The sequence below is a fragment of the Gasterosteus aculeatus genome, chromosome 7 (assembly GCF_964276395.1).
Source record: "Gasterosteus aculeatus chromosome 7, fGasAcu3.hap1.1, whole genome shotgun sequence".
NCBI lineage: Eukaryota > Metazoa > Chordata > Actinopteri > Perciformes > Gasterosteidae > Gasterosteus > Gasterosteus aculeatus.
Window position 1 is genome coordinate 23,817,923 of NC_135694.1, and position 25,555 is coordinate 23,843,477.

Below are 25,555 nucleotides of genomic sequence, written 5' to 3' on the forward strand. Positions count from 1 at the left end.
TTATTTTATTCATTCATACCATGTGCATCATTGTAGTTGATCTTGTTAGCATGCTAAGAAAAACAGAAACATAAAAAACACATGCGAGGCTTTTTTGTCAAGTGCTTCATCATAAACCAAAGTATTGATTGGAATTCTGACATTCTGGCGGTGCTAGCTGAAGAGTCAGGGGTCAACAAGGTGAATGTCATTTTTCCTGGTGGTGGTTCAATGTGTGAAGCAAAGTTCCTGCCAAGCTTTGTTGCCGTGTGTAGTGATGACGTCTTTTCAATACGTGTGTTGTAGTGGGACCATGAGCTTATTTCCTCACTGGTTACGCCACGCTATGACCTTAACCTTTCATTGTTTTGGGATATTTGCAAAAGACTCTCCAGTGTAACCCTTAAGCTTCACGGAGATCTTTGAACTCAGTGGGACTGAGCTATTGTACGCTCTGCATTAGGTCCTCGTGCACAAACAAACAGGCCTGTTTCGTGCCAAACACATTTCCCCACACAACATTGTGTTTTGTAAACTGACATGAGGCTCTGGTGCTTCCTTTCTCGTATACTATACATGATTTCTAGCCGCATATAGGGTTGTGTAAGATGATGATTCCCAGGGCACATGGGTCTTATTGGGTGAGAGTACTGTTTGGACTGTGTCCTGAATGTTTGTTCATGTTCTCTGTGCATGTTGTAAACAGTTAACTATATATTGTACGCATGGGAAATGGATAACAGGTATCCAGAGAGTGAATGCCCTCTCACATACTCTGGGTTGAACTCTGACCCGTTCAGAGTTTTATTATGTCAGAAGAAAAACATTCAGAGGGCTTTTGAAGCTGGAGCCCTGCAGAGTTTCAAATTTGTCACTTTTTTAATGTTAAAGTAATAAAAGTTTTCCAACAAAGTAAAATTTTACCAGTTGGAGAAAAAGTTTTCCCGTGTGGAATGACTCACGGCAGACATGCCCTTTCCTCTTCCCGTGTTGCTCTTTGTTAGTGAGCACGTGTTGGCCAAAGAGGTCAATGTTGTCGGTGATAGTGGAAAATATCAACCTGCACAGATTTTTTTCCCTGTTTTCTGAGAGCTGAGGTCTGATCGAACCCCAAAATCAGCCAATATTTCTCATTACATACTGTTTGAATGCAAAATCCGAAGTCCGTCCATTCACTATGAGGTTTAAAAATCTTCTATTGTGAAAAGGAAGTGGAACGTAAATGCCCCGAAGATTTAAGTTGCTTAGCGGCCGACTGGCTCCGATCAATCATCAAAAAGTCATTGCTGTGTTTGCCTGCACATGTGCATTTGAATGCGCTCTCCAAAGAGCTGTCAGCTGCACAGTGACGTTCACCTTGTCCCGAATGGGAGACAGATTGAGCGTTAGAGTTCGAAACATAATCATAACTTTGTACGTGTGGGCACTTGTGAGGTGCCCTGCTGATTTCTGTCTCCTCATGGTGAAATATAACTAAATAAAAAGATTGTGCGGGGCAAAAGTTGTTAAAAGTACTAAACTTCTGACCTTGTCGAGAATGGAGTGGATGTCATGCATTAGAATTGTCGATTGCATTGTAGAAAATACTAATAGCATGGCGATAAACGCAAGTGTTTATCTATCTATCTATTTATTTATTTGTATTTTCTGTGGATTTCTGCCACTGAAATACATTTTAGGCTCATCATTCAAATACGCTGTATGTCTGAGGCAGTCATCAGCAATACAAAAATAACACAGTTATTCCTTTTTTTGACAGTAACTTGAGAGATTGTATAAAGCAACCGGCTCCATTACTGTGTCACGTCTGTAAAGAATTAGTCCAAGGTCGCCCTGTTTACAGTTGTTTACAAGAATGACTTCACGGCAAATTGCACCACGTTGCTGACTGGTTGTGTCAATGCTTTTTTTGACCCACCTTCGGTTATTCTAGCAGATTCTAATTGCTAAATATAGTTACTTTCGTATAGTGTAATATGGTTACTGATTTGAAAAAATAACATAATCAACTGATGCAATTGACTTTTCATGGTGAATGAATCACAAGCATAGCTATGCTCTTCTGCAGAACACATTTGTGACTGCTATTTGATTTGAAATGACAATCAAATGTTGCATATTAAGGAGCCAAATGTTTTGCTGCGGACCTCATTGTTAAACTGTTAAATGATTTTAATTTTCTATATTGTTTGTTTTTTATACAGTCCCTGTGGTGAGCTGCAATAGTGTTTTGTTATTTCATGACCAGGCTTGCGTTAAGTACCAAGAAGAAAGAGGACACATCAAAGGCAATTGTGAGATTTAGCCTCTAATCAGCTTGAAATTGTCCTTTAATTCACAATGTGTATAGGAAGTTAGACAAATTAAAAGTGTGCTTGGATGTATTTGTATGGGTACAACGTACGTCCTTCAAAGGTTAGTCTCCGCTCCTGAAGAGAGGTTTCACTTACAAATAATTTCACATTTGTTTCTGAAACACTATCCATCCCAAAACATAAATAGGATAGAAATGGGCTACTCTCCGTTTCTTCCTCAAGCAGGTTGGCATATGAGAGAGAAGCTTCCACTGGGTGAATCTTACAGTTTTGTTTGTTTTTCAAGGCTTTCATCTATCAGCTGCAGGATGCTGCTGCAACGCACTGAGATCATTACGGTCATCATCTAAACTCCAAGGAAACAGCTCTATTTACGTGTGGGTAAATAGAGCTGTTTCCTTGGAGTTTAGATGCCACAATAATGATAGAGTCATTTGGCAAGTGTATTCCTGCTCTCTCATAATTTAAGAAAGGAAAAAGCAAAAGGGGAATGTGTCTTTTGAACAATGGTGACACTGAACAAGGTTTTCCATAGAATGAGTGTATTATTGGGCATTTTTGTAGGGCCACTACGCAGTTTTCCAATGGAGGTCCCTCATACATATTTCCCAACTTGTGGTAACGGTCCATGTCCAAATTGTAGCGCACTTTAATTGTACTTATAATGGCTTTTATCTATAGCAAGCTGTAAATTGGCTTATTTGATGAAATTTGAAAACTTTGGTGTTACTTGTTTCTTGTTCCTTGTGGTTGAAATGCACTTATTGTGAGTCGCTTTGGATGAAAGCATCAGCTCAATGACATGTAATGTAATGTAAAATGTATCACGGATTGCCATTTCCGTATCTCTCTCTCTTGCTCTCTTTGCAATCATGAATCAATATCTATCTCAAGGTACTGATGCACGTGCCTCGGATCAACAGAGTTCAGTTCTGAGACCTGCAACCTACATTCCACTGGCAAAGTTCCAAGTAAAAGACTTGCAGAAAACAACTGTGTGTCTAACTGCTAAAAGCACAACAGCTCATAAGGTATCTAGTTTGTGCTTTTAAGAAAAAATCTACAAAACTGAAATGGATTAATATTACACAACCCACTCTAATCCCTTTAATAATGAGGTCACAGGTTCTTCTCATGCAAGCTTGCAAGGAGGAGAAAAACACATTTGCAAAATCCAACTGTAATAGACAGTGCCAGCAGTACAGTTTGCATTGCTAAAATGATTAATCAAACTATTATTATACATGAAAGACTATCACAGTGTATGTGGAACATGTGTGGTCATTGCTTCACATGGACCGATGCCACATTCTGGTGAGTAACTCATTGACCTACGAGGACCAATCCGACTGGAGTTTGAACTCAAAAAATATAAGGAACCATTAGATGAACTGTCAGTCTTCAGGCAAGCAGCGTTACTCTTCCCACTGTTGAACATGGGTAAGTAAATTGCAGGAAGAATATCACGTTGTTGTTGTTGTTTGTAAAGCACAATATTTAAAATAGTAAAATCACCAAAAGAAAGTATCTTTTTACATACCTGACAAAAATCCATGTTGTTCAGCACAATTCCTCGCTAGTGAATACTGAAGAGGTTTCTCACGATACTCTTTTTTTCTCCCTACATTACAGGAGCAGGAGGAATATTTGTATTATTCAGCGTATGTCTGATTTCCTTCTTGACACCTTGCGATGGAGGAAACATTCTGGTTTTCCCTGTGGACGGAAGCCACTGGATCAACATGAAGATATTAATTGAAGAACTTCATGCCAGGGGACACAGCATCTCAGTAATGAGGGCATCCACCAGCTGGTACATCGCAGAAGAATCCCCTCTCTATACATCGATTACCATGGAAATTAATGAAGGGATAGAGGACTTTTTTGATGCGTACGTAAAGGAGAATATGAAGGTATGTCATTATGGCTTATGTATTTTGCCCCACGTGGGTCCTCCATTCACTCAAGGGTTAATCACTTTTTCCCCACTTTCAGGCGCAGAGAGAAGGGGCTTCAGCGCTTACTTTCTTCAAGATCACCAAGAACTTCCTCTCCATGATTTCTAAGGCTCATTCATTGTGGGTTGATGCCCTTGCTCAAATCTTCGATGATGAACAATTGGTAAAAAGCTTGGTAGACGCGCGATACGATCTTGTTCTCACCGACCCGGCTATAGCACCAGGGGTCTTACTAGCCAAATACCTCAAACTGCCCCTGGTGCTGAATGTCCGCTGGATCACCAGTGGAGATGGCCACTTTGCAATAGCCCCTTCACCGACATCTTACATCCCAGTGCCAGGATCAGGCTTCACGGACAAAATGAATTTCATCCAGAGGGTCAAGAACATTCTCTTCTATGGCATCATAGTGTTCCAGCAGAAATTCATGGTGGGGCCTACCTATGACGCCATCTGTGATAAATACATAGAGGGTGGATGTGACGTGATCTCGCTTCTCCAGGAAGCAGACATTTGGCTGTTCAGGTCGGATTTTGTGTTTGATTTCCCTCGGCCCACAATGCCAAATGTTATCTACATAGGCGGTTTCCAGTGCAAACCAGCTAAACCTCTGCCAGCGGACTTGGAGGAGTTTGTACAGAGTGCTGGCGAGCACGGGGTCATCATCATGACTCTGGGAACCTTGGTGAACGCTTTGCCCAAAGACGTTGCAGATGAAATCGCCGCCGCCTTTGCCAAGATGCCTCAAAAGGTAACACGTACTTTTTTTGCTTTCACTTTCTTAAAGACGTGGCGTGAAACGCTCTTATGATCTTGTGCAGATATTTGGGTAGCAATAAATTAATTATTTGATACATCACTTGTTGGCAATGTTAATTAGGAAATGCACAGAGGAATTAATGAAAACAAGATGGATGGATTGATTTATGGAGGAGTTAAACTTAAAAGATTACAAAGGATCTTTACCCCGTACTACTCAATATTCAAAAAGTCACTCAAAACTCCCCTTACACTACTTTGAACCTTTTTCAATATATTTTCTTTTAAAGTGTCATTGAGAATTTTAAAAAGCGTTTCTTTTTAATATAAAATGTATTGTGTGTTAAGTAGACATCGTCAGCATATCTGCATATCTGCTGGTGTACAAGCATGTCCTGACGATTTCATGTTCTTTTTAGGTGATCTGGAAGCATAAAGGCGAGCGTCCCTCTACTATTGGCAACAACACTCTGATAGTGGAATGGATGCCGCAGAAGGACCTCCTGGGCCACCCGCAGACCAAAGTGTTTGTAGCTCACGGAGGAACCAACGGAGTACAGGAAGCCATTTTCCACGGGGTGCCCGTGCTCGGTATCCCGCTGTTCTTTGACCAGTATGACAATCTTCTACGTCTGCAGGAGCGGGGGGCCGGAAAGATCCTTCAGCTGGCGGATGTTAACGGCCACAGCTTTGAGGAAGGTGTTCACGACATTCTCCATCGTGACAGCTACAGACAGAACATGCAAAGATTGTCTCGTTTGCACAGAGATCAGCCGATGGGACCCATGGATCAGGCCATCTTCTGGGTGGAATATGTGATGCGCCATAAAGGGGCTCCTCTTCTGCGAACAGCTGCCTATAAGATGCCCTGGTACTCTTATTATAGTTTAGATGTACTGCTACTTTTGGTGACTGCGGTGACAGTACTGCTGCTCTCTATTTTGGCTATTTTCAGGTTTCTGTGCTGCAAAGCTAGAAGGACGAACAAAACTAAGCTACACTGATTGCGGTGAAATTAGTTTATAACTGTGTCTTCTCCAAAGTGTGGTGGTTAATACAAACCATAAATCTCAAAGTGTGTAATTTGTATATATTTATTATTTATGGAGTAGAGCGCTAATTTGACGATTGATTTATCCATATTAAATAAAGACAGCTAAAGAGATTTGTTCCCCTCTACTATTTCAGAATGAACTGGCAAATGTATTCAGACATTAACATTTCAGTTGTGAAAGCCACAAATGATTTGTAAACTCTGGTGAGTCATTTTTCAAAGGGTATACCTCTGAATTTGCAAATGGAAAAACCAAATGGAGTAATGTGGGTCTTTTGAGCAGAAGTGACATTGATGAAGTTACACTTGTCTGGCACGTCAGTGTTGGAGTTCCCCCGATTTGGTACTGCGACTTAAAATGAAAAGGAAGGAAATGAATGTTAAGTGTTAAATCCCTTCTTACTGTGTTGTGTTCTGGAGGCAAAGCCATTTCCGACTGCTTCCATCCAAACACTTTAACCACAGATTTAATTAAGAGCTACACATTCCTTTGCAGTCTCCGGACAGAAAGAAGCTACACATGTACTTAAAGAATAATCAATAGGCGAAATATACCAGAGACAGAGAGCCAAACTAAACGGTGAGGTTTAACTTGAAAGACGAAGCAACCAACTCACTGAAAATACAAACAGCAGGTGAGAAACTTTTCCTCCTTCGTTTGTCCATCGGCTCCTATAATCCGATAGCTTCCTGGTCTCAAGCCATTTTCTCATTCATTATGTGGCGGGGGGGCCGAGACCCCTCACTGATGCATGAGTCAGACATCACCTTGTTTCCACATGGTCATTATTCTGTCCAGAGCCCTGCTGAAGAATGGAAAGTACTTGTGCAGACTGTAACAAAAATAACCCTTGTGACGCTGTGATGGCAACTTTTATTTATTTAGACTTAAGCTGTTACATACGCTATTAAACACAACAGACCTTTTTCGGCATGGCTGGGTAGGTTTGAGCTATAATACTATTTGGATTGTTTACATTAAGCAGTTTATTTTACTACTAATTTACAAGTCATCTTTACATCATTAACGCAGACTGTTAAACCTGCTGTGTAGCAGATTGCGGTCGGGCGACAGTGTGTGTCGGCCTTGCTTGATATGTTCAGGGAGAGAGTGAGCTACCAAAATAAAAGGAAACACCTGGTAAAATAAGGAACACAGATTAACCAAGCTGATGGGGAGCAGTTTCCTGAAATTGCTGCTCAAAATCCCTCGGGAGTCAAAGTTAAACACCGGTTTCCACAAAGGGATTCTGAGCTATCATTTTATTCTCATAAAGCGTTCAATTCTTCACGGCAGAGGTTTTTATGGCATCCGTTGTATGTATTTGTCTCTGAAAACAATAATTCATCAGCTCAAGCAAAAGTAAAGTAATGACTGAGAAAGTTTCAAAACAACTTTTATCTCTCACCGTTCAGACAATCCCTAAAATCAGTGTTTCCCTCCATCAACAAGGCATTAGATGTTGGAATCTTTTTCCAAAGGGGTTTAAGAAAGACTTGATGTTACCGGAATGAAGCGATTGCATATTTGTGTGAACTTGAGGGTAGGAATAATGAGCAACGCCACCGCATAAAATATAAACGGTTGTTTCATATCTATTTGGACAGATTTAGATTAGCCGCACATTGTCTTTTACATCCAATGTAAAAGTATGGAGCCATGGACTCTCTGCCCAGACACTGATAATGATCCTTTGAGTAGTTGCCATCTATTTCTAATGTAATAAGACCCATCAAGAGTTCCGCCTGTGTATTACTTTGCCAATTCAGATGTGACAAAAAAAGGAACGTAAACATTTTGCAAAGACTGTGAGATCTTATTTAGCCGTATGTAAATCCTAATGTAGTTAATAATATATTCAGGAAAAGGTTATAATGAAAAGAAACTCATGGGCTTGTTGAAAAGATTGGAAACAAATAGTTAAAAAAGACTCTACCGGGACACCAATCAGTAGCTGAAAGCCAAATGTCTCTTTGATGATTTTGCGTGCCTTTTTTAAAGCGATGAGGGAGGATTTCATGGTAAATCCAACCACTGTACAAGCTAAATTGCTTATTGTTCGGTGACACACTGCTTGAGACTCCTGACCTTAATGATGACAGAAGCCAAGCCGTGGTTTCAAGTTACGTAAAGTGATGTGATTTACAAACATGATTTTTTTGTAGGTTAAATGCTACTTGGTCAAATTAAGAGTGCAAATCCCATTTTAATGACATTGTGAAACCAGCTAAACAGATGAATGTAAACACAATTAAGTGGAATTGCTCAACAACACACTCAAGTAGAGCTAAATAAGGCCATGTGAAAATGCAATTGCTGAAATGTGTTGTGGAAACATCATAGTTTTCCTTTTGGAGGTCAGATACATGCTCACTGAACCCCTTTTAAGCGTATAGTTCTCCACATTGTTTTCGTCCCAAGAGATGAGAAAAAAGACTCCCAGGCATCTGCTGTAGGAACAGCCTACAAACATAAAACAGGTGCTGCACATGTCTCCGTCTTGTCACCTCTATCAGCAACTGTTACAAAGAGCACACAGCCTTTCTCACAGGGGCTCTGTGTGTTTTATCAGTTTCTCGTTCTGCTTTTTAAACTCTGCCCCCCCTTCCCGTCCTTCAGCCTCTCTGATTTTGCACTCCGTGTTTCCTTGGAAAACCCTTCTTGTGATCATGGTTGATTCACGGTATCATAAATGATCTGATACTACCCAAACACTAGTTTTCTGCAGCAGTGTGTTATGGTGTCATTGCCTCGAAGCTTACGTTTTTGTGAGTAACTGCTGATTATTGAAGTCATTTTGTTCCATGCCTCCTCTCTTTGGAGCAACGCGGAGGCAGCTATGTAGCCTTTTCTCATCATGTAACACACACACACACACACACACACACACACACGCACACGCACACCCAAGGCGTGACATCATTTTCTCCATTGACACACAGATGAGAAGAATTGCTCCCTCTACGGAGGAACTGCTGGCCCAGAGGGCAAACTGATTCACTGCTCTGCACAGCCGTTCTGCTTCGGCCGGGGCGTTTGCACGTGTTGCCATCTGTTGAGTCTTGAAAAATCATAATCATACTTCAGCTATGTGAAGCTCTCCCAGACACCATTTGTTCCGTATGCAACAGTAAAACATTCTTGTGGAAAATATCTTTTGTTACAGAATACGAAAGGTCAATAAAATGTCTGAGATCAGTGGAAGTGGCGTATTAATGATCGGTTTGGAAATGTGTGTCGGTCACACTCCGTGATGGTAATTTACTCTGGTGACAGCAGACTTCTCTCGATCACTATAAATATCAGATCCATGGCTGTGGTCAGCTGGTTTTAATGCTGTCTGGCACAGATCATGGAAGGGAAGAGTGTGCTTTGGTCAAATCCTGGGACTGGATACAGTGAAATTAAATGTGTCCAAAATGTGTGTTCATCAGGGGAATTAATGCCAGAATTAAAACCACTACCCACTACGTGGCGGATGGGTCGAGAGGGTGCGTCGGGAACCGCAAGGTTGCTGGTTCGAGCCCTGGCTGCTCCATGAAACCATGTTGATGTGTCCCTGAGCAAGACACCTAACCCTTAAAATGTAATAAGGCATGGGTTAAAAAATGCAATATAAATCGCTGTGGATAAAATGCCAGCTAAATGACCTGTAATGTAAATCAGTACTGGTATGTCACAAAGACACAGCGCGTCACCAAGAGGGATGATTCTATTTGTATGTTTATTACTTTTTAAAAACTTTATTCACTTTGTGTGATCAGAAAACACAGAGACAACGCGAAGCAAAAAAGAGTGGATAGTGAATTGTAAAGAATGTGCTCATCTACATATATTGTTAAAATACAAATAGAAACAAACAATGCAGTTAATATTGGTTTTATCTTAAAAAGGAAATTGGCAAAATGATTGTCAAAAGTTAACGTTCAATTCAGTAGCCTTTGTCTCACTTCCATCATAAACAGTGTATTCATTCGGTTGATTTTCATTATTTTTTGAACCTATTGTACTCCTTTATTATTGCATGGATCTGTGGAGGACTGTGTTCATACTTGGCCAAGAGCGGTTCCTGGAGAAAGATGACATGATCTAAATCACATCAACTGTTCTGGGTTGAATGTGTCTTTGAGAGATTCATCCAACAGTGTATTTGATTGCAGAGGGAAACAATTAGGCCATTATGTCATCATCCCAACATTATATGACAGGGAACTATTAGTGCCAAAACATAGGCGCCTGAACAGAGAATGGAAACACTGTTCATCCGATCTTAGTATTACTGAAAACATACAAGGTTGTGTCATGTGTCTGTACATAAGCCTCACTCGTGGAGGAATCTACTATCTTTTTTTAATATATTTTAGGACCTTATGATTTAAATTGGGCCGTTCAAGTGGGACTTGCTCCCATGCGCGTCCTTTGTGCGGTTTCTTATAGAATGGTGCAAGCCTTTCCAAATTATGTACAATCAATTTAACCTAACCACAGGTGATCAAAGATGGATGATCAGGGATTAACACAAATAGCAAACTGCTCAAGACAAAATCAACAGAATAGTTAATTATTTCAGTTTGAGTTTCAATGGAAATTATTGCAGAGACTCTAAACTTCTGCACCTGTGTGCACACGTAGGAAGCCGTCATCCTGTCAAGACCTCTTTTTATCACCTTTTATCAGCACTCTGTAACGTTTGGCCCGCAGGCTGCTGCCGCCATGGATCATTTTAGTGATCTTGGAACAGATCTATGCATACAGTGCTATTTCATAGTTTTTGGCTCAGATACCCATGTTAAGTTTTTTCACAGGAGGAAAATACGTTGCGATGAACTCCAAGAAAACATGAGTCACACACTGTAAAATTACTTGTAAAGAGAGCATTGTGTACTTTTCAGGTTATTCTTGAATTCTGGCCTTTTATTGTGTGGATTGTCTACAAGAATATTCTCACTATGTCACCAATACCTTTTTGTTGCTTTTTAGGAACTTTTTTCTTCATAAGTAGATGTGATGAGATGTGAACATAAGTGATCCCAAGTCAATGGCAGATTTCCAAGTGTATCCTAAATTCTCAAGAGAAAGAATGTGCTTCTATCTGCTTCACACCTTCAAATAAATGTTAATATCTTGGATTGTTGATTTTCTGTAAATTGTTTACTAAAATGAAAACCCTATACATGCATGTGTACAGACTGTAAAGCCCTCTGAGGCAAATTTGTAATTTGCGGTTTGGGGCTATAGAAAATAAAATTAATTAAGTTGAATTATTATTATTTCACCTGTCCAAGATCACGCCTACATGGAAAACATGTAATTACATGAAAATGTATTAAGTGAAACAATTGTGCCGCTAGGGCTGGACGCTAAAAGTATTTTGGCCAAAAACTCAGTATTTTTTTTAGATTCTTAAAGTATTCCAGGATATAAGTAACCATTCATTGACCACGAAAAAGACTGGCGGCCACCTGAACAGCTGTCCACCGCTCGCTGGCCAACTGGCCGGGAGTTGCCGTGTCAGCTTGTTGTGCTAGTGTTCACCAGAGGCAACACCAGGGCCTCGAAAAACATTGCAATAAATTGTTACAAACTGTTTATGTGTTTCATGAGCTGTGGTGTTTTATCTTGTTAAAGAGCGTTTGTTCTGGGTTATTTATTGTCCTTAGAAAGTTATCACAGTGACTCAGTACATGCAAGGCAAGGAGCTCCGACCGCCATTGGCTGAGTGATGAGTCGTAAGTGTAAATGTTGCTGCCGAAGGCCGAGAAGGCCTTAATGTAACCACAGTTTTTACGGCATAAGATCGGTATGAGGATATGAGAAGCAAACTCTCATAAGGTAGACCTATGTCAGAACGGTCTGGGTATACAGGAAAGGACTGAGGTAAAGGTCACATTAAATGCATCAAACATTGATTTTGAGGAGTAAAAAACAGTCAAGTTTGAAAGAATCACTGAAAAATAGATGCAGTTTATTTGTATTTTCTCTACTCTCAATGGGATAATTTACAGAGGTTCAGAACAGCATCTGTTAAAAGCGCTGTTTACATTTGTCATATGCATGAAAAGACACTGTAAAGAATACAAGCACCATAAAAAACATCCCCAAATCTTCCCAAGCCAATCGTTTACAAAGTGAAACTTTGGCGGAGATATCTCAATTAAACACCATCAAGGAAACATTCCATATTTCCCTTGCACATTCACAAGACTTATAAGGTATTCTGATTCCATTGCATTGCTTATACACGTCATGGTTATCACACGCATTATGGACAGATAAAATAGTAAACAATCATTCTTACAGGTGGTTTGGAAACGGAAATAGCTAAACTGGTTACATCTCTCCCTATCGGTCCACAGTTTCACAAGCACTCAACCAGGAGCACCTCAAGATGCTTTCAGTCTCCGTGCCCAAAGGTGTTTTCTCTCTTTTCGATTCACTCCCTTGGTTTAGGGTGACGCCTGACCAGCTGTTTTCTCCTCTTTCTCATTCCAACTGTACAAGAGAAGGTTAACGGAGGGAATTGGAGGTGTGAATAAAGACAAGGACAAAATAAATTATGTTAAGGTGGAACGACTCAAAAGTAGATAATCGAATGTAAAAAAGTGCCGTCAAATACAACAGTGAAAATGTTTGGTTAAAGATGTGACTTTTACTCTGCATATTGTGCAGCAGGGATTACATGTTTGACTCATCCAACATTGGTGTTGATCAATGTGCTCACCTGCAGCTTTCCTGGCAGCAGCGAACCCGCCTCCGTCTGTGAAACAAAGAAAAAACACAGTTAAATACTGTGTTTTGGCACACACACAAAGACTCACACACACATACACACACACACACACATGTATGTGCTGTTCAAAATCTGATTAGGTCAGATGTAGTTACGAGGATTTACCTCGAATGAGTTTGGTTATTCTCTCCGATTCCTCATCGACTCGATTTGGGTTGCCGTGGATGGTGGTGATCTTAGAGAAGTCCGCGCCTTATGTTCATAACAAGACCATTACAATTATTGCAAATATTGGAACAATTTAACATATCAAGCTAAATACGAAACAATGCACCTTATTCTCTTTTCCACCTTGAAGCAAACACTAATCCCCTCTGAATGCAAATTGATTATATGATTATTTCAAGAAGGTATTTGAATGAAACCTACTGACTGGCAGAGTAGAAGGTTGTCCCTTAACTAAACTACACGTTAGTAACAACAGACTGACAGGTACATACACCCCCACAAACAAAATGAGGTTAGGTACAATAGTTAACTCACGTTTTGCCTCAAATTTGGGGTCAGAATGATTTTTATATTATGTATTAGGAAAAAAGTAATTGGATCTGATTGATGAAAATAGAATACGGTAATGCAGACAAGCATACAGTGTCATGTGATCATTTTCCATATTCCCTCAGTACATGTAATAGATAATCACCAAGGATACTTGACATTCCCATTAGAGGATCATGCTTGGTAAACTGTGGTAAACAGGATCACTGATGTATTTGTTAAAAGAGACGTTAGAAGACACATGACAGTTCTTTGATTTAGAGTGTTTTAGCTTTTCAAAGAAGTTGATATGTTAAGAGAAACTGACCTGCAATCAATTTTCCATCTCTATCACGATCTCCACCTGGGAAGTTCAAATTTGATAATGTAACCTATCATTTGCTCTCAAAATGTACGGTATGCAATTTAAACATTCTTAAGCGTTCAGGAACTTACCCTCGATAACTCTTGTAACCTTAGTCACGGAGGGTTCTCCTGCAATGACTCTGGTGACCTTTGTAAAGGAAGGGTCCCCCTCAATGACCCTGGTTACCTTGGTGATCGCTGGTTCTCCCTTGACAACCACCTCAGTGATCACTGGATCTGTCTGGAAGACTTTTGTGACCTTGGTGAAAGTAGGCTCTTCAATGTAGAGAGGGAGCGGTAACATGAGTATACTTCCAGAATGACAGGAAGAAAACTTTTCCCTTGAACACAGTGTGTCAGTATATGGGAAGTTGTTAAAGCAGGCGAACGCGTGCAGGATCTCGGGCTGTATTTTATGAGCCGCTGCTGTTACACTCCATGGTGTTGTGTTTGAAGAATGACATTCAGTCATGTCCATGTGCATACAATATGGACACGTTTGGGGATCAGTGTCTACTGATTTAAACAATGCAAAATAAAGAAATAAATGATCACAGTTTTCTGAAGTCAATCAATTCACATCTGGGGCCAGATTTTCTCCTCTCTCCCCAGAACTCCTCTTTTGAATCACCTTCTTTTTTTCACTTCGTTTAATGTTTTCCATTTATGAACAATGATCTTTTAATGTGCCAGGATTTATGCAAGTTGTAAAAAGCTGAGAGTTTACAAAGTTTTTTTGCATTAGAGGCCTTTTGATCTTTGGGTTGCCTTCCGTGGATACAGTATGTGGCCGAGTCCAGTAAGTTTGTGTGGGTGTGTGTATGTGTGTGAATAACAAGTGTTACTGAGTATTCTGGATGGTTTCACAACCATTTGTGCAGTTTAGCGTTCATAAACTAGCTCTATTATATTCAAAGTACTGCGGACCAAGACCAATCGCTGCCATGTAAATTCTTACTTCATAATAAATATGAATCAAAAGAAAATGCACCCGAGGTCCAGACATTTAGCTCTATAGTCCATGTCAGAAAAACCTCTAATTACCATTGAAAAACTGGACTTCATTTCTGCATGTGTCTGTGCAAAAGTGAGAGTGGATAATCTTACCTGTTTTAATGTGTGTAGTTGTGACGGTTGTCCCTGTAAAATAAGATACGTAGTTTTAGGTTGTTGCAAATGCAATTTAATCCACTTCATGAGTGCTATAGAGGCTTACTTATGAACGTCAGGGGAATCTCCTCATAAGTAAATCCAGAAGTATACTGTTGAACGAAAAGTATAAAAAAGCAAAATAAAATGCATAGGACTCACAACACAATAAAAAAGATTCACATTGATCTATGCATGTTCAGACGCAGTCTTTTCTCTCTTTATCTACCGTTATATGGATGTACTTGATCAGCTTCTTCAGGAGGACCAGGAGGTCCTGCCGGCCCACGGGAAGATCTGTAAGAAATATACATAATCAACATAACAAAAAATAATCCCTATAAGCACAGTGTGCACATTGCTTAGTAACGTCTGGTGTTCTGACCCGCGGGATAGAGAACATTCTTCACCACATGGACGACGCCGTTTGTTGCCATCAGGTCACTGTTTGGCACGTCCACAGAATTGACATGAATGGAGTTGTTTACCTGTCAAAAAGAGAAAAGAACCCACTATATGCACATTTTTGGCACATTTTTAAGGTTATTAATAAACACATTCCTCTTTGGCAAACTACGTCAGCTACTGCGTGAAAATATTTTAAAGACGTACAATTTCATGAGATGGTTTAACGTGATGGTTTTGTGGTGCGACTGAGGCTGCTGGAAGGGAGGACGGGGCACTTTAAGGTGGAGGTGATTGAAGCTGTACACGTTGAGTCAGTAAGAGATATTTTTTCCTTTTCTTCTGGCTCTTCTGGCTCTCTCTCGCCCACCAACCATGTGGTTAGGCGTTTAAATGAACCTCTGACCCAAGGGGGGAATCATTTCAAACAAGCTTTCCTTTGTCCTTTTATGAAGTCGTTGGCTGATGACCTGATCACCTGATCACTGCGATCACCGCGATAGGAGAGTGGGAGGAAAATTGAGGCTATGGGTGAAGTGATGAGAAAACTGGCATGAAGACTGAAGACTGAAGAACAAGGCCCACCGAGAGTAGGCGACAGAAAGACGGGTTATATTACTTTGGCCTTTCTCCAGAGATATCCAGCTTTGAAGAAACAGATTAGCTCGGGCTCTTTAATTATAATGTCTCAATGAGAATGTGGTGAGAGAAGTTTGACAAGTTTTACAATGGAGGCATTAAGAAAAGAAAAACAATGTATAAAAAACAATTTATTTAAAAAAATAAAAGAAATTAAAAGAAAAATCTCCTTCAGTGGATAATTACCTCCAAGTTATTTTTTTTTAAAGAAACATGGGCAGAAATCGAAAGCTCGCAACTACTTTGTTGTGTATGATCACGGTTACACATCTTACTATTCTACAGTCGATGTGTTGAATTTCTTGTGCTGATGTTACCTAGAATGTATTCCTTCCTGTGTGATTGTTGAATACTGTATTCGGGAAACCACTTCTGGCGCTTTCATTCTAAGCTCACAAAGACACGCTTGAGTGACCGGTTGTACGTACAGACATCACTTGCAGGTTTTTGCCCTGGAAGGTTTTGAGCAGATTGGTGACTCCTCGCTCTAATCCTCCGTTGATGAAGATGCCGTTACTGAAGTGGTACAGCAAAATGGTTCTCAGAGCATTCAGATCACCTGACGATTACAGCAAAAGGAAAAACACAGATTACATATCTGAGTGTATCTCAATGAATACACAAAAGTATGTGGATGTGTCTTCATTTGAGAAGAGTACCCACTTTTGAGCAGAGCAAGTTCCTCTTTACTGAGGTTATCAAAGGCATCGTCAGTGGGTGCAAAGATGGTGTAGGAGCCTTCTTGCTTCAGCAGATTGGTCAGACCTGCTGTCTCAATCAGCGACAGAAAAATCCTAAATTTGTAAAAAAAAGAATACATGTTTTATATTCCACAAAAAAAAATAAAAGTAGACATTTTCTGCCAGTTCTGTTGACAGTCTCAGTGTAAACTACTGTGTTTAGAACTGAACAAACTCAAGCTAGTAAGGATATCAACTTGCGTTTGAGCCAAAGACTGGTAGGATGCTTCATATAAACAATGATTACATCCAAAACGAAGGCAAAACGTCCATAAATTAAGGTGTTTTTCTTACTTGAACCGCCTGTCAGCGATCAGGAGCTCATAGATGGTTTTCTCGGGCGGTTTGATGAGAGTCCTCATAACATGGAGCGCACTATTGCTTCCCTCTTTACTGCCACGCACCATACATGCATTTTCTATGCACACAGCCTAACAAAGAAGAACAACATGGTAATAAGCCTTTCCTGTTGATTGCAATCAATCAAAAAGAAGAATACAAAAGCTTGTAGGAGGAAATCAAACCCAGCTGTTATCTATTATCTGGACCACCTGAGCAGTAAAACACAGAATCTGCCAACAGTGGGACTAATATGCTGTTTTATTACATTTGCTTTTAATTGAAATATTGCCAAATCATGTCAACACTGAGTAAGGGGCCCAGAAATGGCTCTCAGACTTCCAAATAAAGACGCTGACAGACAGGACTCTGATCTATCTGATTAACCTGTTCCTTTCTGAGCACCTCTGTTTGACTTTCTTCTACAAGCAAACACACGTAAACACACAAATACGTAGTTCTCACAGTGCGGTAAATGAAGACTCGGAGCAGTTTGCCAGCCACGGTTTCCAGCGTCTGTCCATTGTAGAGCTCGCTCAGAGTAACTTTCATCTTCAAGATGTGGTTTTGCAAAAGGAATTTCAGCACGTTTTTATCTGTCACTTCATCTGACAAAAGAAGAAAATAGTTTAATTTATAATTCAAAATGAGTCTGGTAATATTAGATGCCGGCCCTTAATAGACATTTCTTCGTCTGTTTCCCTCAAAAGTTCTGGTGAAATGTCGAAAGTGAGTGAGTGTATTTCTGATCCGTAAAAGATTCCTTTTCTTTCACATCCTTGCTCACGGTCGATCCTCTAAATCGCGGGGCCTGTCTGGAGCGCGACTCACGTGTGAAGGCAGAGTCGAGAGGAGCGAGGAGTGTGTACTCTGTCTTCGGACCCAGGGCAGCCGAAAAGCCCATTTCATAGAGCATGTTGCTGAAGGTGCTCTGGGAGTCTCCCATCAGCTCCATCCCTTCCTTGGCTGATACGAATCACATAAACGTTACATGTTTGTGAACACAGAAAAACCCTTCGGCCGAATGATTAAAAAAAAAAAATTGATCAACTAAGGGGAAATGTTCAAGATGTGTTTTACCTGAGTCAGGGATGAGCACCTGGTCGATGAAGTGGATGACGCCATTGGTGGTGACGACGTCCTTCTTCAGCACCATCGTGATTCCATTGACCGTCAAGCTGTCGCCGTCACAGCCGATCTCGATGGTGCTGCCCTCTGCGGTCTCATACGCGGTCCCTGACATGATGGCTTCTGAACACTGGACACTGCTCAGCAGGTGGTAGTTCACCAGGGCTTGCGAGTCGAAACGAGAGAGAAAGATGGTGTGAAACAGAAAAGGTTCCTGATGTTTAACACCTTGTGGTTTAATATTAGTTAATATTAGTAGCCACGTTACTATTGCTGACACTATAACTGCTTTTGTTATCATTGTTATTCTACTGTATCCTCTGCTGTTGATATTATTGCACATTTCTGATTATTATTCTGTTATCTACTCTCAATATATGAATAATTTATCTAGAAAGCTTTGAACATGCCGTACATTTTAAATTGTTCATTCTGCGCACATGACATATATTGCACTTCTAGCCATACTTTAAGGAGGAATCCCTCTTAAGGTTTCTTTTTCTCTCCCCATTAAAGATTTTTTGGGAGTAGATGTGAAGGTCCCGGTCTAACCCATTGAAATTAAATTAGATTAATAAAATTATTCTTACATACAAGATATGGTTTTACACCTCTGACTAAGCCCAACTGTCAAATTGCAATCAATGTTCAAATGTTCACAACAACTCTCAGTATGCATTCATGTCAGCAGTGAGCAGTTTATGTCATCGTATAGTGTGTCCCATGTAAAATGTACCTGCAATTACAGCCTTGTCTCCCATGATACGCTCCAGGTAGCCTGGGCTCAGTTTGTCAAAGGCTTCATTAGTGGGGGCAAACAGGGTGTAGTGGCCAGGCTGGTCCAGCTTGTCCATCATACCAGAAGCCATTACTACATTCTGGGTAACAAGCAAAACACGAAAACAGTGTGTCACACATTTTACACCCATTCCACTCCCTGCAAATTGAATGCAACATTGTTTTTGTAAACCATTTTTTCAGCTTAAAGTCCTTTTTATATTACATACCGTGAAGGCGGAGAGATCGTCGGTGACGTCCAGGACTTCCTTGATGTTGTTGCTAACACTGCTGATGACCCGGTCAATGACATGCACCACACCATTTGTGGCCACCTGATTACCAAGGACGATCCTGGCACAGTTCACTGTCACAATCTTCACAGAGAGGAAATGTCACATCAAGGCAAAAGCGTCATTAACGTCACAACTCCTCTATAGAAAAAGGCGTTTGTTCTTGTGATCTTGTGCATTTCAACAAACTGACCCCATTGGAGTAGTGGTTGACGTACAACCCCAGGTTGTTGTACATGGAAGTGAAAGTCATGTCGTTCTTCATGTCTTTGGTCAAAATGCGGCGGTTCACCATATGGAAGTGAAGCGCGTTGTACAGCTCGATGTTCACGTTGCTTACCAGTGCAGACCGCACAGTCTAGGGAAACCCCAACATTAAGAGTAAGCAAGCGTTAGTAATTATTGCATTCAGTTATTTTCCCTTTACGGAAGTCTGAACCCTCCAATCCACTTACAGAGTCCACCAGATCCCAGGCATCATTGCTAGGTGCAAACATGGTAAAAGAGCCTTGGCCTTCAATTTCCTCCCTCAGCTTGGCCGTGTCAGAGTATTGCTGCGTGGTCGTAGCCTTTATGAGCCCCAGCGTACCGTAGACATGGTCAATGGGAGCCACTTGGGGAGAGGAGAGGAAATGTTCTTACTTATTAAAGACTAGTCTATACTAGGAGTGTATACCCATTGTTAATTTGCCAGAAAAGAAGAACATGAAAAGAGGCTGTTGTGAGCTCTTACCAGCAGGGCATCCTCTCATACCCTCCAGCTTAATGTATCCAGGACAGCATTCATATAGAACCAGGCTTATGAAAAAAACAAACATGTTAGACCCTTGATACAATAGATATATAACTGATAAACATAAATGAACAATATTCACAGACTGTGAACATGAATAGAAAACTAAGACTAGTCTTAAAACTAAGAGAAGAGTTTTAATAAGAGAGGACGACAATCATTTGTACTTTAAGCATTGAGAACATCTAAGACAGAAGAGAAAGGCTGCACAAAGACGGAGTCATAGTCGCCAATTATGAATTCCATTAATGGGCAAAGCACATTCAAAAGTTAAAGCAGAAAAAAGTGACAATGCGTTCATCAAACGCACAGCGTGTGAACTTCCCGGCAGCCAATCACAGAAAAGAGCTGGAATACAATTCAAAATCCCAGGAAATGTAAAAGAAAAAATGTAAAAGTGGAAACATGAATGTCAACATAAAAACCAGACAGGGCTGTCTGGTGTCCCTCCTAGCTGCCCTCTCTGTTGGTCATTCCTCCCAAAGATGTTTCCAAGAAAAACAGAATCCTGTCATACAAACGATTTCTTTTGAATATGTGATGGTTTGAGGTCTTTGGGCGAAAGTTGAAACTGATTGGGCCTTTTAACTCCAAAACGGAGCTGTGCAGCTGACTCGAGCTCTTAAAGCAGTTGTATGGTTGACAGGAAGTCAACCCGCCTTTTATTGCCGTGTTATGAATGACTATTGAGGTGAGAATAGTGCGAGCCACAAGTGAGTATCTTGTAAAAATGAGGTTAGGTGGGGGAGTATGAACCCCGGACGGCAATCAAACATTCAGACTTTTCATTTGGACTTCTCCAAAGCTCACGAAAATCTTACAAGAAGAAAAGAAACCAGCAGTGAGTCAACATTGGACGCCCAACAATGATCCACCAGAGAAAAGGCAATGGATTCCCAAATGTATTCATATATATATATATATATATATAAAAATATAACTTGCAGTTGGAGCTTTTTTGTGTTCATTAAAGAGGTTTTTGGTTTCCTGCTTTCTGTGTTCCCAGGGAATCGCTGTCAATGTAAACTCTCTGCTTTCTCTTCAGGGTACAAAAAAGAAACAGTTTGCTGTCATTTCAGAAATCGAACTGAAGTAATCTATCAGGCATGAGAAAAATACTCCCTTCATACCACTTCCACCGTGATCCCATACACACACACACACACACACACACACACACACATTCTGTAGACTTACAACATCACTCACTTTCTCCCTTTTACTCTTATAAATGACTCACACATTTTGGCAAAACTCTTTTATCCACTTTATCAGCACTGGTGTTTTCATGTTGTCTGCGATTATACTTTGAATTTGACTGTGTTGACACTAATTGTTGTTAATGTTAATTAAACAAATTCAAATTCTCTCCGACTCTGACAGGATAATAGAAGAAGTATTGAGACAAAACCAGCCAGTATTTACATTTTTCCCTCAGCTCTCGCTTTTATCCAAAGTGACTTACAACACGTGCATTCAACCCAGAGAGTACGGACCCAGAACACAAGGAATCAGCAAAGGGCCAACTAGGGCTTTTTTGGCGGAGTCACTGGATGAACTCAATGTGGCTTCCAGATGAGCAGTTTTGGAAACACGGGGCATGAAAACACACAACACACACACACACATGGTGTACTCACACGGAAACACTAGGTGGGGTTGTTTGGCTTCGGATAACGTCATTGCAGTTTTTTTTCCTGTTATTTGATTAACAACAGGCTCGCTTGTGTCCTCATCAGGGGAGTGTTTTTTTTCTGCCGTGCCAACCGCTTGGGGAATACTGGCCAACATTTCCCTTTTTTTATACATGGGAATTTACTTGTCCATTGCTCCCTCCGTGTTGTGTTGCCACCCGCAGCACATTACTTTGAAAAGAAATTGCTAACACAATACCCTCCAGCGACGCTCTTCAAAAGATCTTCTGAATGAAGGCATTATTAAGTCCCCATGGTAACTTGTTAGAAAAAAAAGGGCATATTAAATTCACACCAGCATAATTTGTTCTTTGCGAGAATCAGGCCAAGTATAACCTCAATCGCTGCACCCTCCAGACTTGTTTAAACAGGTGCTTGTTGGCACACTGGAACATCCGGAGGACCATGCTTTAGATTCAAACAACCTTTCTTAATCCCTCATCAACATCAAATCCTGCTCAGACATAATCATTGCTGGCTTGGATTTCCTCCACTGCTCCTGAACAATAGCCGTACTGTGACCACAGAGACACAGGGCACATGCAGCTGGCTTTGTTTAGCTTTGTTTTTTCACTAATACCTATTTCCTTGCTAATTGGTAATTTGAAATCATTTTTGTACACTGCCAGTTTTTTTATAACTCAATGAACTTGTTTTCAGCCCTTATTACAAAGGACAGCCATATTATCTCATTAGAGTCCATCACTTTACCGTAAGGAGAGAATTCACTTCTGGACTAAATCCCTCTATTGTTCCATTCTCTCTCTCGTCTTCTTTTTTTTCAGGCTCATCCTGACTCAGCATAAGGTATAACGGCTAAAAGACTAAAAGAAGGTGTGTGTGTGTGTGTGTGTGTGTGTGTGTGTGTGTGTGTGTGTGTGTTTGTGTGCATGAGTGTGAACAGCTCCAGTCGAGCCTTACACTCCATCAAAACATCATCTATATTTTATATTTCCTTAAAATAAATTAAATAATAACAACAATAAATAAATTAAAGGGTTTGCTATATGACAAGGATGTGTGGAAGCTTGGAGCATTTGCAATTTGGGTAAAGTTGTGAATAACTCATGACATCACAGAGCAATTAGATCCATTCACACTTTTGGTAAAAACCTACGTCTTCTTGCCACAGATGGAGCCTTTGTACCAGTTCCTGCATGTGCTGAAGTACTTCTTTTTAGACCCCTGGACCTGTTGCAGGGCGCACACATTGGGTCTGTAAGAGAAGGAAGCGGGTTAGGAGGTGATGAGGGTGCGACAGAGAAAGCGAGACGGGGTGTTAAAAAGAAAAGTTGAGTCAAAATGTGGGGAAAGGAGAGAGATCAGGAGGTCAGGAGAATAAGGACGTATTCAGCAGCGTATATGTTCAAATCTCCTTTTGTCTAATCTAATTAATAATGGTCAATTTCAGAAAGTAATGAGATATAATTACTTTACAGCAGCAGAGTGAATTAATGTGCCGGGTAATATGGAATGTTTCTTAAATTTTTTTATTTGCTCAAATCAACAATTTAATCAATACGGCTGACCCATTTTTCAACACATGATCCACTGCGTATTGTAATAAAACCACCTGAAAACGTTCCATGGATAAATAATCTGAACTTTTATTTGGGGACATATATTTTGTCTAGAAATTACAGATAATCTAGTAAATTAGAAAAAGCTGCTGCGCTGTTCTTTAAATTTGGCATTTGTCACCTCTCTCTCTCTCTCTCTCTCTCTCTCTCTCACTCCTCAAACGGTGTCACAATCCCAGCCTCCCTTCCACATGTCCCATCTCCTTACCCTTCTTTCCTGGCCCGTATGCGACTGTGGGTGACAATCTTATCGTAGGCAGAAGTATCCACACTCCCTAGAGAGCAGAGCGCCACCAGCACTGAGGTAACCACAAGCAGCTGATGCATCCTGGGAGGGGAAATCCGTCCTCAAGGGCACGAACACACACACACACACAAGCCCGCTTCGGTTGTCTTACAAACACCCCAAAAATGAAAAACACAGGAGATTTGTGAGTTTGAGGACGAGAGGGAGCCTTTATACCGACCCTCTAACACACACCCATACCCACCCGCCCTCGTCTTACTCCCTCACTGCCTTTTCCATACCATTACGTCCTGCTCTCACCCACACACAGCCTCCCAAAATCCTCCCTTTTCTTTGACTCAAAGTTAGAGTTTCCACCTTGCCTCACATTGCTGGACATGGATTTTTCATCATTTTTATAACCACCATCACATCCCAGAGCACCAAGGACATCCCTACCTCAACGTTTGTTCTACCCACATCTGTGAATTGATTCTTTGCTAATCGTCTTTTGACCCAGCATCTTTGGATAGAGTAGAGTATTTGTATTCCCCATCGTGGTTAATAAATGAACAAGTAAGACAGATTAAAAATCAATCTATTTCTCAAACACGCAGAGGAAGGAAGACCACCGCAACTAAATATGTGTCAATCAATTGACTTAATTGTCTTAAATAGGCAATGAAATAAGGCTGCAAAATGAACTCAGAGTCCTTTGGGGATACATCTGAGTAGGTAATGGGTTTACACTTTGCTTGGCAGAAGCCATGCTTTGACCATCCCTCCCTTGGAATACCACTCTCCTAATTACTTCCACAAAAAGGATTCATCATTTTCCCGAGCCTTTCCTCCCCTGAACTCCCCTTTGTGCGCAGTCTCCTTTTTTTATTCCCTAAATCCTCCCTGCTGTCATGTTCATCGCTCATCACTTCCTTCCCCGGGCCAGACTTTTACAGCTGTCTCCGCCTCCCGTGTGTTGAAGCCAAATCCGATACTGCTTCAAAGGGGGAAATTCGTGGTGGAAAAGTCTCCACGGACGACGTCATGTACAGGCTTGACTTGTGAACACGAAGTATATCAAATATGCCTCTGAACTCGGGAACATGCAGGAAAGGATTCTTTTGTTGGTGTTGATTAATTTCACTGAGAGCTAAATCTTGCATTTAGCAGCATGGTGTATATGTGAATGTTAAGTGTATTATAATAAATGTATATAATGCAGCAAAGCAAAGACTAGAACGTTTTACTTTGGGTGTCCTTGGTTAAGGAAAATACACAGAGGGCAGAAATGAAGATTTCTGCTTTGAATGATCAACATAATTCATTACAGACCATTACAGATGAACTGACATGACCCCTCTGATCCAGCATGGTGCTGGAGGCTGAGCTATCTTAATTTTTAAAAACAACTTTTCATACTGGGAACTCTTCTGCAGCCCAGCCTGGAATTCACATTGTTTGGAAATGATTAATAATTTCCTTGCCTTTTTTTGTTTTAAATCCCCACCCAAACACCTAAGCAGATACAAATATAATACATTTGTATCTGTTCTGTCAGCTTTCCACAGACCTTTAACAGGAACTTCAACCCGGTTGCACTGTGGCTTCCCAAAGAACTTTTCCACAGTTCACTCCAGGTTTTAGGTGGTTCGTTTGATCTAAAATCCTGCAAAGCGATATTGGCACAGAAGAAGCCCTGAGAAGGGCTGTGATGATATCTGTGATGATATCCCCCCTTAGTGGAGATGACTTGTCAGTGCAGCCATGTGTGAGTCATCTGTAAATTGGATTACAGATATTTTAAAAATGTCATTAACATATGTAACAACACCAAAAACTAAAGTTTACATCAAGTTTACAAGTTAATGCATGTTCATTTTTGCATGTATGTGTGTTGTTCATTTGGATAGATGTAATTGAAACTGTGAACCTTGTGTATTCATATTTAAAGACTATCGGGAGTTACAGAACTGATCCGTTTTGTATTGCATTTGCATTGTGAGTCTGAGCGTGCTTGTGTACTTCCTTTTCAATGATGTGTTGCAGCATCAATGACAGTCTGGTTCAAGTTGGCAGATCAATCGCGAACCCGA

At 40.6% G+C, this 25,555-nt stretch overlaps 2 protein-coding genes across 3 annotated transcripts; one reads left to right on the forward strand and one right to left on the reverse strand.

The window, feature by feature from the left end:
• The first annotated feature begins 3,455 nt into the window (after window positions 1–3,455).
• Window positions 3,456–6,176, forward strand: ugt5d1 (UDP glucuronosyltransferase 5 family, polypeptide D1). The gene is made up of 4 exons (XM_040182009.2): window positions 3,456–3,734; window positions 3,927–4,207; window positions 4,290–5,003; window positions 5,431–6,176. The coding sequence occupies exons 1-4, from the start codon at window positions 3,731–3,733 to the stop codon at window positions 6,013–6,015; spliced, it is 1,584 nt and encodes a 527-aa protein (XP_040037943.2). The 5' UTR covers window positions 3,456–3,730; the 3' UTR covers window positions 6,016–6,176.
• Window positions 6,177–12,010: 5,834 nt separating this feature from the next.
• Window positions 12,011–23,672, reverse strand: postna (periostin, osteoblast specific factor a). Of its 2 annotated transcripts, XM_078106593.1 has the most exons (22): window positions 23,445–23,672; window positions 22,774–22,872; window positions 19,903–19,967; window positions 19,625–19,782; window positions 19,363–19,527; window positions 19,107–19,253; window positions 18,836–18,977; window positions 18,052–18,264; window positions 17,803–17,937; window positions 17,437–17,579; window positions 16,927–17,063; window positions 16,556–16,686; window positions 16,321–16,451; window positions 15,234–15,336; window positions 15,078–15,145; window positions 14,916–14,961; window positions 14,807–14,839; window positions 13,790–13,975; window positions 13,662–13,697; window positions 12,962–13,048; window positions 12,788–12,823; window positions 12,011–12,558 (listed from the first exon to the last, which is right to left on the reverse strand). In XM_078106593.1, the coding sequence occupies exons 1-22, from the start codon at window positions 23,561–23,563 to the stop codon at window positions 12,500–12,502; spliced, it is 2,439 nt and encodes an 812-aa protein (XP_077962719.1). In that variant the 5' UTR covers window positions 23,564–23,672; the 3' UTR covers window positions 12,011–12,499. The 2 variants fall into 2 exon arrangements, with proteins under 2 accessions (XP_077962719.1, XP_040037937.2); XM_040182003.2 differs by lacking the exon at window positions 13,662–13,697.
• Between the last annotated feature and the right edge of the window lie 1,883 nt (window positions 23,673–25,555).